General features: G+C 53.9%; 1 protein-coding gene across 1 annotated transcript; it reads left to right on the top strand.

Moving 5' to 3' along the window:
- The first annotated feature begins 678 nt into the window (after positions 1-678).
- LOC115514738 (butyrophilin subfamily 2 member A2-like) lies at positions 679-12,771 on the top strand. Its single transcript, XM_030316883.1, has 8 exons — positions 679-938; positions 1,223-1,510; positions 2,242-2,589; positions 7,854-8,135; positions 9,454-9,654; positions 10,053-10,073; positions 10,175-10,201; positions 11,309-12,771. The coding sequence occupies exons 2-8, from the start codon at positions 1,426-1,428 to the stop codon at positions 11,929-11,931; spliced, it is 1,587 nt and encodes a 528-aa protein (XP_030172743.1). The 5' UTR covers positions 679-938; positions 1,223-1,425; the 3' UTR covers positions 11,932-12,771.
- The last annotated feature ends 1,204 nt before the right edge of the window (positions 12,772-13,975 follow it).

Raw genomic sequence — 13,975 nt, 5'->3', positions numbered from 1 at the left:
GCCTTCGGGGAAGCATTTGGGCCCTTGGGGAAACATGAAGAGATGTGCTTTGGGAAGGTGACTTTAGAACAAAGCTATACAATGGTCGGATTGAGGTCTGCGGGGCATGGGAGGGGGACCCGTGTGGGTGTAGAGGATGTTGGACTCAACCAGACCGACAGAGCGTGACGCCCAAGGAGAAGGCCTTTGTTCAGTGCCACCTTCCTGTCCCCGCTGGTATGTCACCTCCCTGGGGTGACTCAGCATCTCAAACTCGCATCCTTAGCATCTCTCACTCAATAGTTTTTGAATGAGTGACAGGGCGCCCGTAATGGCCACGGCACCTTCTTTACTACCTCTGCGCCCCTCCCTGCGTTCCCTCCTTCTCTCTCCGGTGCCCTCCTCCCTGCTCCCCACAAACCCAGCAACTGGGACAGATTCCTCTGGCTTTGGAAAGAGGGCTGCTCGTGTTTGCCTCATCACCCCCAACTCCAGCCGCTACACACCCAGGTATCTCTCCTGGTGGTTACCTTGCTTTCGGAAAAAAGAAAAGGAAATTTTAAAAGGTCAGCTCATCTCAAAAGGCTGTCTGCAGCAGTGAGAGTTTAAAACTGTCTGTGTATTCTGCCTAGTAACTGGTGATCTCTCACCAGGGATCTCAGGGATACTATTGGCTGGGCCCATCCACAGTCGGCCAATCCTGGGCTCTAGACCATTCATTGAGGTCTTGGGACTCTGCGGTCAGAGTGGACCTAGTCTCAGGTCCTGCCGCTGGGCACTCCGCGAGTGATGGAAGGCGAAGGTAAATTTTTTTTGTTTTTTGTTTTTTCTTCTCCGATTTCAGGGCGGTTTGTTCTCTGTTTGTGACTATGACATTAGACAGAAGACGGACCACAGGAAAATCATCAGTTAGTTGAGCGTCAGAGGAGAAAAGAGAACGCAGAAGTTAATTCTAGAAGGTAGGAAAGGGAGGGAGGAGGGGTAGCGCTACCCCTCTGGGGGCAGGGGTGGGGCGGTAGGTGGGAACCCACTCTGTGGGCGGCGGGGTCCCCGGGAGAGGAGCCGCTGGGGTACCTGGGGTACCTCCCAGCGCACCCCGGGATTCCTGGGGGGTTTGGGGGGGAGGGGAAGGGTATGGAAAAATATCAGGTGACGGCTGAAGAAACTCAACTCTGGCCGGAGAAGTGAGCCGGGGAGGGCGGAAAACTGCCTCCCCGATCATTGTGTCGTTGGCTTAATCCAGGGAACGTCTAATGAGCCCATCCGTCGGGAGATACCTGAACCCGGAGACAGCGTGGGGCGCGCTGACGATCCCCCCGCGGTTACAGGAAAGCTGGACTTGGATCGGAGCTGGGGCCCCGTCTCCTCGGCCGGTCTCTCCACGTCTGGTGCCCCCAGGCCTCCGGTCGGGCGCTGACTCTGCCGGGTGTCTGGTCGGTGGCGCTGATGGAGCGCGCGGCCGCCCCCCGCTGCCGCGCGCGGGGCTCGCTTCTCTTCTTGGCGCTCCTCTGCGGGTGTGCCCTGCTCTCAGGTAGGGGGCGCCCCAGCTCCCGCAGCCTTGCAGAGGGGAAAATGCACGCCCGAGTCGGGAGGGTCAAGAGGTATTGCAGTCGGGGTCAAGCACCTTCCATTCTGCACCGGCTCCTTGATTTCACACCAGCGCCGCCTGGTAGGAGAAACACGGTGAGAGCCCCCGAGGCGGGCTGCACGTACAGGGTTTGCGTTTTTGGAGCGGCGACGTTTAAACTAGTGAAAAGAAAACGGACCAAGTGCGCTTTCATAGGGTATCTGGCTTAACTCCAAATAACCCGACTAGCGCTATTTGAACTTTGAGCTGATGGGAAATACCTCCCAGTGAGATAGATAACATTTCGCGTTCTAACATCTCCGCATTGCGTGTGCGTGTATCTTGCATTTACAACACATTTCGGTTGGGACTCGCTCGAGTTGAGGCTACACTCCAGGCCCTGTGCTAGACTGGGGGATGGTCCGTGTCTGCAAGCACGGGGTCTGGGAGGTCCTCGGGATGTGCTGTTGGTACTTTGTTCACAAAGGAGGAGCAGCCCCCGGGGCGGAGAACCCCACCGGGTGTCTGGTGCCCAGACCTCGGCTGCTGGGGGCTGCTGGCCCCCAGAATCCGCAGCTCGGGAAGCCCCTGGGCCCTGGGAAAGCCTAAGTCGTCCCCCCAGAGTATCTACTTCCTTTCCTGCCTTCCGTATCCGATGGCTGTGCCCCGTCTGATTCCGCTCCTCTGTCGAACAGCCCAGTTTACTGTCGTGGGTCCAGCTGACCCAGTCCTGGCCATGGTGGGAGAAGACACCACGTTTCACTGCCACCTGTCCCCCGAGAAGAACGCCGAGGACATGGAAGTGCGGTGGTTCCGGACTCACTTCTCGCGGGCAGTGCTCGTGTACAAGGGTGGACGAGAGAGAACGGAGGAACAGCTGGAGGAGTTCCGAGGAAGGACGACCTTTGTGAGCGACGGCATCAAACAGGGGAGCGTGGCACTCGTCATACACAATGTCACAGCGCACGAGAATGGCATCTACCACTGTTACTTCCAAGAAGGCAGGTCCTACGATGAGGCCGTCATGCGGCTGATGGTTGCAGGTGCGTCCTTTCATTTTGCTCGGTTGCTTTTTCAGTGTCGCTCGCGGGGAAGGTTTCTCTCCTCACCTCAGGCCCGTGGCAGACCAGCACATTTGTGCCTCGAATCCTCTTTAAGCGGGGAAAGTGGCTCCCTCCTGCCCCAGGACCACTGTGGGCATCGACCACCTGCTACGCTGTGGGCATCGGTTCTCGAGACGTAGGCATGGGACTCAGCTACAGCCTTGAGCCAGGGAGAGCGTGCAGCCTGACGTGGGGCTCGATCCCACGAACCTCGAGCTCATGACCTGGGCGGAAATCAAGAGCCAGATGTCCAACCAACTGAGCCACCCCGGCGCCCCTCTAGAGATAATTCTTATGCCTACTCAGAGATCTCTGGGGATCTTCCTTAGTAACTTGTTCTAGAATTCGACATTTTTAGCGTGTAATACAATACACAGACAGAAAAACTTATGAAACATGAATGTACAGATTACCGGATTACTATGAACTGTAACCCATGTGACCGCTACTCATATCAACGAATAGAGCCCTGCCTTCTCCTGACCGGGTGCATTCGGCCCACTATAACAAAATAGCCCATAGACCGGCTTAAGCGACACGAATTAATTTTCTCACAGTTCTTGGGGCGCCTGGGTGGCGCAGTCGGTTAAGCGTCCGACTTCAGCCAGGTCACGATCTCGCGGCCCGTGAGTTCGAGCCCCGCGTCGGGCTCTGGGCTGATGGCTCAGAGCCTGGAGCCTGTTTCCGATTCTGTGTGTGTCTCTCTCTCTCTCTCTCTGCCCCTCCCCCGTTCATGCTCTCTCTCTGTCCCAAAAATAAATAAAAACGTTGAAAAAAAATTTTTTTAAAAATCTTTTAAAATACTCATTTATTTTTGAGGCAGAGAGAGACAGAGCATGAGCGGGGGAGGGGCAGAAAGAGAGGGAGACCAAGAATCCGAAGCAGGTTCCAGGTTCCGAGCGGTCAGCACAGAGCCCGACGCGGGGCTCGAACTCACGAACCTTGAGATCGTGACCTGAGCTGAAGTCGAAGTCAGCCGCGCTCAACCGACTGAGCCACCCAGGTGCCCCAACCCATTTCTTCTTTCTAGTCAGTTGCTTTTCACGACTGGGAGGGTCAAACACTGACCTTGACCCTTTTCACTCCCCTTCCTGAATTTTCTCCTCAGCACGTATAGCCTTCTGGCGTAGTATGCACTTTGCTTATTCATCCTGCTTATTATGTCTCTTCCACTAGAGGGATTTTTTTTTTTTTTTCCTATTCTGCTCCTGTTGTATGCCCATGTCTGGGGCATAGTAGGTGCTCAACGAATAGTAATTGAATGGATAAATGAACATGCTGCATCAGGCTCCAGGTGCTGTTCATCATCTCATGCCTGCGCTGTCTTCATTCTGAGCCTCCGATCTGCTTCTTCAACCTTTTCCTGTGAGCCTGTGGTCAGTCCAAATTTTTAATCGTCTTTGATGTGTGTGTTAGTCAGGGCAGGCTGGGAGATGCTCTGGTAACAAGCAGCCCTCAGCACTCAGTACGTGAAAATAACAAAGGTCCGTTTCTGACCATGAAACGTGTCCTCATGAGTCAGGTGGGGCTCGACTTCACAGGGACCTTCCTCGGGGATCTGGAGCTTTGCAGTTCCCCTTGGCAGAGGGAAAGAGCTTGGCAAATGCCCTCCTGGCTCGCAAAGCCTCTGCTGGTGAGGGGCGGCATGTTATTTACACTCACATTTCATTGATCAAAGCCAGTCCCGTCCTTCACCGTACAGGAGAGCGGAAACGCAATCCCAACCGTGTGGCCAGGTGAACTGAAAATTTTTGGTGGACGGCACCAGAGTACCTTTTCAGGCTTTTGTCACCGGATTTTTTTTTTTTAGCTTTATAGTCCAAATCACAACCAGAACCAATCAGGAACTGAGTAACACCAGCAGTTATTCACCACTATATCTCCGGCATCTAGCGGATTGCTTGACATCTAGTAGGTACTTAAAAAATAGTTGTAGGGGTGCTTGGGTGGCTCGGTCAGTTAAGCGTCCGACTTCGGCTCAGGTCATGATCTCGCGGTTGGTGAGTTCCAGCCCCGTGTCGGGCTCTGTGCTGACAGCTCAGAGCCTGGAGCCTGCTTCGGATTCTGTGTCTCTCTCTCTGCCCCTCCCCTGCTTGCTCTCTCTTCTCTCTCTCAAAACTAAATAAATATTAAAAAATATTTTTAAAAATAGTTGTAAAATGGGGCGCCTGGGTGGCGCAGTCGGTTGAGCGTCCGACTTCGGCCAGGTCACGATCTCGCGGTCCGGGAGTTCGAGCCCCGCGTCGGGCTCTGGGCTGATGACTCAGAGCCTGGAGCCTGTTTCCAATTCTGTGTGTCTCCCTCTCTCTCTGCCCCTCCCCCGTTCATGCTCTGTCTCTCTCTGTCCCAAAAAAAATAAATAAACGTTGAAAAAAAAATAAAAAAAAATAGTTGTAAAATGAATGAGTGGAAAAAAAGAAATTGCTGATATCAAAATTTCAGAGTGGGAAAATTTACCTTTGGGCTCCCTCTCATCATAGACATTCGCAAGTTCATTCAACAAATGCTCAACAAGCCCTTCCTGTGTTCAAGTCACTGTTCCAAGAAACCGAGGATAAATCAGTGAACAAAATACGTGAAGTTTCCTGCCCTCATGGAGCTCACATTCTAGAGAGTGCAGACAGCCAATAAACATGATAATTAATTACACTGGATCTTATATGCTGTGGTGGTGAGCACTGTAGAGAAAAGAAAGCAGAGAAAGGGTTGGGAGTGCTGGGGGGTGGGGGGGGGAGAATGGCCAGAGCCAGCTTCCCCGCAAGGATGGCAATGGAGCACCTCTGGGCAGAGGGACCCGGTGTGAGGCCCCATCTGGCACCGCACCTGGCCCCTGGCGTCTAGATGGGGGACCACGTACTTTGCCACTCACACTCTCTGATTTTGAGAGTAAGAAGCGTGGGGACAACTGGAATCCACCAGGGCTGTCCAGCAAACTATGACATACGGACATCCCTCGTCTTGATAAACATTGATTTTGCCTTTCCCCCCCCCCCTTTGCCCAAATACTGACCGTAGTGAGAGTGACTGATGTGTACAGATGAGTTCATTACAGTGTGATTAATCACCACGCCTGCTGACCCCAAGGGAAAGCCGTGGGAATGGAACCGAGAGGAATCTTGCAGGGTTTCAGAATAGAAGTGGCATTAAAAAAAAAATTTTTTTTTAACGTTTATTTATTTTTGAGACAGAGAGAGACAGAGCATGAACGGGGGAGGGGCAGAGAGAGAGGGAGACACAGAATCGGAAGCAGGCTCCAGGCTCTGAGCCGTCAGCCCAGAGCCCGACGCGGGGCTCGAACTCACAGACCGCGAGATCGTGACCTGAGCTGAAGTAGGACGCTTAACCGACTGCGCCACCCAGGCGCCCCTAGAAGTGGCATTTAAACCGAGATTTCTAGGAGTTTATTAATAATGGTTTTAAGGTATGATCTCACCGTCGGGGCCAGTGTGTTATATTTTAAAAGAAACATTTGAAGACTGGAAAAGCCTTAAAGATACACATAAATCAATGGCATTTCAGTGGATCAGACCCATGGAAGTAAGGCTTAGGGGACAGTGAGGTCCCCCCTAAGTAGGCCTCGATTCACAGAAGGTAGGAGCCCCCATCTTTGTTATTGAGAAGGGCAACCTTGTATGTAGTTAATAGAAAATATTGTGGCAGGAAGATTTCTCACCCTGGTGCTCTGACTCTGTTCACAGCGGCCCTGCGCAGGCGACCGGGATGGGTTTGTATGCGGTGGGAACCCTCTGTCCTTTCCCTGTAAACGCGACCCTGGCCTGGCCTGCCCTGCTCCGAGCTGAATTGTGGAATTGTTTGTGCGTTTCTTGTTTTCTCATTTGGTTAATTGGCTGGCTGGTTTCGTCCTCAAGTCTGTTGTCTAATGCTTGCCCTTACTGAACCCAGTTTTGTAGAATTTCCTTCCAACCTGCCCAATTCTTTTGAGTCTTGTCATGCTTCAGAGTTTCTGTGTGAGCCTTTCCATACGCAACTAGTCTTTGTTTCTTTGTTTCTTTGTTTCTTTCTTCTTGGAAAAAATCGGATGGAGCAGGTAGCACTAAGGCTTAAGCAACTGCTTTAATTTTGTCTTTTTGCCTCTTAATTTGTCTCAATTTTATCTTTTAATTTGGTGTTTAGCCTGAACAAACGAATTACTTAGAAGTTTGGATGAGACAATGTGGTCCAGCAATAAACTGGAATTTTATTTTGCTGAGTTGTTCTAAAATGAATAAAAATAAAATAAAATAAGATAAAATAAAGTAAAATAAAGTAAAACAGTTTGGATGATCGCTGGACCCCTGGCTAATGGGGCAGAAGTCTCCTAAGACTGTGAGTTTTCAGGTCTTGCGTTAGTATTCTCTTTTAAAGATAGAGTAAGTTGAAAAAGTCTGGGCTCAGGCTTTTGTGTGATGTTCTGCTGACATTGAAGATGTGATATTGTTTCTCGAGGATCCCACGAGCATCTAGATCTTTCTACTAGGTAGATGTTGTGGAGGGACTTAAGGAACTCACCTCGCTGACTGAGCCCCCCGGGAGGTAAACTTCCCTGAATCGGGGGAAGGGTAGGTTTCGTATTCTAGTTCTGTCCATTCTCCTAAAATCCAACCACTCCTTATGACCTGCGGTCATGTGAAACCCTAATTAGCCAGGAGAGAAGGGACAGTGTCTCGAGGTCAAAAGCTTCCTAAGACTCTGCTGGCCTGGCAGGTTTCTGTCCTTGTCATGTGATTCTGGAGCTTCGGGAAGCCAATGCTACTGAGAAGTCCTCCCAGGACAGAAAGTGAAATCCTCAACCTGCCTGTCTCAGGCCAGAGTGCACATTCTCACCCAGCAGTGAGCAAACTAACCTCTCTCACTGAATCGAATCGGTCAACGAACACTTAGGAGACAGTCGGATGCGTGCCACTGTGATGGGGTCATAGGTAGAGCACAAAGCAAAGTGCCGTGTCATCCTGTCCTCAGAGATCTCACGATCCATTGGCCTCTTGGTCTCCTGGTGTTCTCTTGCTTCCTTCCCTCTGTCCCTCCCTTCCTCCCCCCCCCCCCCTTCATGGCAAGGGTGCTGTGAGCATAACCACTTTCTCTGGCCACTGGCCACTGGCCGTCTGTCTCCTTCCCTGGGCTCTCCTCACTGGGAGCTGATCTAAGACACTTTGGCTAAGACACTGTTGTTGCCTTATTAGCTGAGCCCTGGTCTTTGTCCCCAGGCCTGGGCTCCAAGCCCCTCATTGAAATGAAGGGCCATGAGGACGGGGGCATCCGGCTGGAGTGCACATCCGTAGGGTGGTACCCAGAGCCCCACGCGGTGTGGAGGGACCCTTACGGTGAGATCATGCCCGCCCTGGAGGAGGCTTACACTGTGGACGCCGACGGCCTCTTCACGGTCACCGTGGCCGTGATCATCAGGGACTGCTCTGTGAGGAACGCGTCCTGCTCCGTCAACAACACCCTGCTTGGCCAGGAGAAGGAAACTGTGATTTTCATTCCAGGTTGGTTCCCTGCCCTCTGGAGGCCCATCAGGTGGAGGCAGAATCCTCAGACGGACAGACTGGAGCCTGGGGAGGTAGAAACGTGGGGCAAGGGGTCCTGCGCCCCACGGAGCTGGAGGCCGCTCCCCTCGTCCCAAGGGGAAAACCAAACAGTCTTCTCTGGGGGTCGATCTGGTGGTTTTTTCTCTGCAGCAATTTGTATTGTTTTATTTTTGTTAAAGTGTATTTATGTATTTAAGTAATCTCTGCACCCACCGTGGGGCTTGAGCTCATGACCCCGAGATCAAGAGTCACCTGCTCTTTCTGACTGAGCCAGCCAGGGGCCCCTGTGGCCATGTTTAAACACTCAGAACAGTCACAAGTGGACAACGGTATGGACAAGTGGCTACCTACACCCGGAGGTGCTGCCTGGTCTCCCTTCCTGTGGAGGGGTGGGCGGGACTCTATCTACACGCACACACATTCGTCCAACGGATACTTAGCAAGCATCACCTGTGCTCAAGGCCCTGTGCTAGAAAGCAAAGATAAATCAGTGAACAAAATACGTAAAGAGCCCTACCCTCATTCTAGAGTGGCAGAGAGCAAGAGGTGAAATAATTAATTAAACTGCAGACTATATCAGATGACGATAAGTAGCGTAGCAAAATTAATTGGGGGGAGGGAGGGGAGCGCCAGGGGGCATGGGGGAGTTGTAATTACAAAGAGGATGCTCAGGGAAGTCGTCGCTGAAAAGATGGCGGTTGGGCAAGTGAGGAATGAACCGGGCAGATATTTGAGGACCCAGCAACCCAGGAAGCAGGGGCAGCACGTGCAAAGGGCCTGAGGCAGGGGCCTGTCTAGCAGTTTGGGGGAACCCCAAAGGGCAGGCGTGGCTTGTGGGCAGGCGGGGCGACGTCAGTGAGTTGGTCCAAGTGAGATGGGACACACTGCGAGGTTTTAAGCAGAGAAGTGACACGATCTCGCTCCGGCTGCCGTGCTGAGGATAGACTGCAGGCAGTATGGACAGCGGCCCAGAATAGGGGACCGCAAAATCTCAGGCAGGAAGGAAGGGATGGTAGCTCGTGCCTGGTGGTGGCCAGTTAGCTCGGTTCACCCCGATCCTTCCCACGGTGACTCAGGTGTGCTGCCTTTCTGTCGCCTGGGCCCCCAGCCCCGGCGATCGCCGCGGGATGAGCCGGGGTAGGGCCAGGGGCCCTCTCTGGGGTTTCTGAGAGAGAAGGCGGCAGAGCAGGGACCCCAGGGAGCTCTTCCAATGGGGCTCCCTCATCCTGGGGCTCCTTCTTCTCACGACATGGGGCTTTTCGGGCTCCCTTTTCAGAGCCCTTGCCCCCCAGCACGCTCCCCTGGATGGCGGGCCTCGCTGCCCTCCCGCCTTCTCTGCTGCTCCTCGTCGCTGGAGTCCTCTGTCTCGCCAGGAAAGTCCACCGGGAAAAAGAGGTTGAGAATGAAGAGAGAGAAACCGCATGTCAGGAACTGGGGAAAGAAGATGTGGAAAAAGAGAAAGAACGTGAGATCGGAGGTAAAAGAGCAGGAGGACAGGTCACGGTCACAGGGGGACACAGCTCTGACAGCCAGAAGCCCGGGCACAGGGAGGCCAGAAACGGAGGCGGCAGCAAGGGGCTGGGAACGGTGGCCTCTTGTGACCCGCCCCGCCCTCGCAGCTTGCTCCCACCCTGCGGAGGCCCCGCCACCCCCCTGCCCACAGGCCAGTCTTGTTGAACAGAAGCAAACCCCACGAACACTCAGAAGGCCCGCCCCGGGCTCACAGACTGGTTGTGGAACGTTGACAGTCCCATAGGCAGGAGGGGAGGGGGCCCGTGGTGTCCACGAAAGGCCCGTCCTTCCTCGTTTGACTCAAACTCAAATTCTCTTATTTCTTCCACTGAGGACACTCGCGTGCGTCTGTTTATTTTTCAGAGCAACTTCAAGAAGAACTGCGTAAGTGCGGCATTTCCTGACGTGTCCCGTGCCGTCGTCGGTGCTCTGCTCCGTTTGTCCCCCCCTCCCGGAGCTCACCCCTGCCTGTCCCTCTGTTGCAGGATGGAGAAGAACCCTGCTACATGCCGGTGAGCCTCCGACGCTCCCTCACATCCACAACTCCTGCCCACTGGCCAGCCACCGGGGCGATTAGCGCACACAAACTGGGGTGCAGGCCAGCGGGGGGGCGCTGGGGTCAGCTCCCTGGCAGTAACCCCTGCAGCCCTGGGTCCCAGCTCTTAAGAAACGCCTTTCTGCTTCCCAGGTCACTGTGTGTCTGGCCTGGGAGGGAAGGGGGGGGGTGGCCGGGGGTGGGTGCGGGGACAGGATCCTAATGCCTCATCCCCACGAGCACTGTGCCTCTGCTGGTGTCTCCCCTTGTGCTCCAAAGCGCCAAGGAGTCCAGGCCGTACCAGACCCCATGGTCCTCGGACCTCTCCTCTTTGGGTGAACTTCCAAACTGTCAGAGTCAGGCGTATCAACAACGCGGGGAAGGGAGAAAGTCACTTTAACGCGATAGAAATGTAGCTGGGCTGAGTACCGACAGCCGTGGTGGGGAGCCGTCCGCGGGATGGCAGGGGGCCCAAGCGTTCCCCGTGTCCAGAGAGGTCACCGACGGAGACTTCACACCCGTGTTGATAGAGCAGAAGCAGGGTGGCCTGTGGAGACCTTCTCCTGTCTTTGTCCCCTGTGAAAGATGCCCTTTGAGTCACTTCAATCAGCTGTCGCCCGGTTAAGCTGGTGGAACACACCCAACCTGCGAAAGGACCTCTTGCCGCCCAGGAATCCGCAGGGAAAAACTGGCCTAAACTGCTTCATTGGGAGAGGGGGCCTCTTGGCTGGTTTAGGCCCCGCTTGGGAACTTCCTAGGCACAGAGAGTCCCAGACACCTTCCGTCTTGAATAGACAAGGGGGCAGATCTGAGGATGACGACAGAAAGCAGGGGCCACTAACTTCAGTTCATTTGCTAAAGTTCCCCCACTGTTTAGGGTTGTCCCCGGCGTGAGGCAGTGTCCCCTCACTCGGGAGAGAGACCAGCCGCCTCAGCAAGTCTGTGAGCCGGCTTCCTGCCCGGGAGCAGGTGCAGGGGGCCTTCCCCACGGGGGTCTCCCACCACCTTCCTGGGCCCTCTCTGGGGCCCTCTCTGGGGTCCGTCTCCTGAGACCCCAGACCTAACCGGGAGACTTCCTCTGCAGCTGACGTGGTCCTAGACCCAGACACGGCACATCCTGAGCTGTTCCTGACAGAGGACCGGAGAGGTGTGAGGCGAGGCCCCTCCAGGCAGAGTGTGCCTGACAACCCCGAGAGGTTCGACTGCCGGCCCTGTGTCCTGGGCCTGGAGAGCTTCTCCTCAGGGAGGCACTACTGGGAGGTGGAGGTCGAAAACGTGATGGTGTGGGCTCTGGGGCTTTGTAGAGACAGTGTCGAGAGGAAAGGAGAGGCCTTACTGGTTCCTCAGAATGGCTTCTGGACCCTGGAGATGTTTGGAAACCAATACCGGGTCCTGTCTTCCCCCGAGAAGATCCTCCCCCTGAAAGAGCGCCTTCGCCGCGTGGGCATCTTTCTGGACTATGAAGCTGGAGATATCTCCTTCTATAACATGAGGGACAGGTCACACATCTACACGTGTCCCCGCTCACCCTTCTCTGGGCCCTTGAGACCCTTCTTCAGGCTGGGGTCTGATGACAGCCCCCTCTTCATCTGCCCAGCCTTCACAGGGGCCCGGGGGGTCGCGGTGCCCGAGGGCGGCCTGATCCTTCACAGGACGGGGACCCAGCGCAGCCACCAGGGTCAGTTCCCTGGTCTCAGAGCCAAGTAGAGGGCCCCGGCACCCCTGGCAGGAAACGGGTCATGTCAAGAACCGCCTCCAGAGGCCTCCTGGACACCCTCTTCAGGCCCAGCCCTGCCTGGCCCTCATCAGGCTGTTGCTTTCCCGACTCATTTGCTGGTGACCACGGGGGCACGGGCCGGTCTCGGAGCCGTGCTGCCACACGGCTCCCAACCTGGAAGAAAGCGGGAGACAGTGACGGGTTTTAACATCAGCGTGACACAGTCAGCCTGATGCCCGGGCACCAGGCTCTGTGGACTCGGGGTGAGGGACACAGGACCCACTGTAAGGGGAGGGAAACCATAACAGGAGGTCAGGGACGGGGAAGCCAAGCCTGGGGGGTGGGAGGGGACAAGGGCCTGGGTGTTGTCAAGCCTCAGTTACAGCTATGGGGGCTCGAGAGCTGGTGGTCCCGTTTCTATCCCTCCCCCCGCCCCGGAGATTTCCAGATTGCACTCCTAGCCTAGAACTGAGCTGAAGAAAGATGAAAGATGAAGACCCGTGTTGGCCTGGCTCGGGTGTCCCCTCAATAAACTGGGAGTCAGTACTCAGTGACTGAGTATGGCTTAAGGGCTAAGGTCACAGCTGAGCTGGTGAGAACTGCCCCGAGTGGATCGCAAGGTTCAGGTTCAGTGGGCAAAGCAGCAGTTTCCAACGTTTTGACCTCAGGCCACTTAAGTAAGATACCTCAAAAATTATTGAGGACCCCAAAGAGTCTTGCTCACTTGGGTTATATCTGTGAACATTTATGGCATTGAAGGTTGAAACTGAAACATTTAAAAACTGTATTTATGGGGCGCCTGGGTGGCGCAGTCGGTTAAGCGTCCGACTTCAGCCAGGTCACGATCTCGCAGTCCGTGAGTTCGAGCCCCGCGTCGGGCTCTGGGCTGATGGCTCGGAGCCTGTTTCTGATTCTGTGTCTCCCTCTCTCTCTGCCCCTCCCCCGTTCATGCTCTGTCTCTCTCTGTCCCAAAAAAAATAAATAAACGTTGAAAAAAAAAACTGTATTTATAACTTATATGAAAATAGCAATAATAAACCAACGACAAGTTAATAGGAAAAACATGTTTTATGAAAAATCACTTGTTTCCAAAGCAAAATAAATGTTATTGAGAAATGTGGCATTCTTTAAGGTTTCTGCAAGTCTAATGTCTGCTTCTCCTAAAAGATGGGCTGCACCTTCACATCTGCTGCTGTACTCAGTGTTGGAGTATCACAAGTCATGTCATCTCGAAAACTTTGAGAGATTGAGAGCAAAAACATTATATGATTATTATTATTATTATTATTATTACTACTACTAATGGGGTCTTGGAGTGGTGGCGGTCTGGAGCTGATGGCTAAGAAAGAATTCTTGACATGTCTTTGGTGCAAAAAGGTGATTTTATTAAGGCACGGGGACGGGACCCGTGCGCAGGAAGAGCGGCACTGGGGTCGTGAGGAGCGACTGGTCATATACTGGGGACTTGGGGGAGGTCAAGGTAAAAGGCAGGGAGGCCCCCAGAAGGACTTTCAAATACTACAGGGGGCGCTTAAGATACCGGAGCCCCGGCCACGGTCAAGCTAAGGTTGTTTGTTGTCCCTCTAGTAAGGCGTTAACATTAAGAGGGGAGGGGGTTCCTGGAGAAACGTCAAACTCTGTATTTGCCTCAAGTACTTGTCAGTGGGCCGCAGGTTACACAGAAATTCAATGTTATTTACCAGTTCCTTCTTGCCTTTATTCCCCACATCGCTAGGGAGGGGAAGGTCATGTTGGGGCTCTGGGAAACTGAAAATATAAGTTTCTGAAGATTAGACTCTTGATAAGATTGCCTTTTTCTTGTCCTTTACCAAGACATTTTGTAAACTGATGTAGACTCACGTCCTGCACGACTGTGATCTCTACCGGTTAACCATTTGCATTCCCCTTTCCTTTGTTCTTGGGCAGCCCCAGTGCCTGAGAAATGTCACAGAGATCCCACCTGGCGGTTGGGGGGTAGGGGCGGGGGTGGGGAGGGTGGGTAGTGAGGTGTCGCGGGGTGTCAGCTTGCCTTTG

Source organism: Lynx canadensis, chromosome B2 (genome assembly GCF_007474595.2).
Source record: "Lynx canadensis isolate LIC74 chromosome B2, mLynCan4.pri.v2, whole genome shotgun sequence".
NCBI classification, from domain to species: domain Eukaryota; kingdom Metazoa; phylum Chordata; class Mammalia; order Carnivora; family Felidae; genus Lynx; species Lynx canadensis.
Note: the sequence above shows the minus strand (reverse complement) of the source record. Positions and strands in the feature narration are given on the sequence as shown.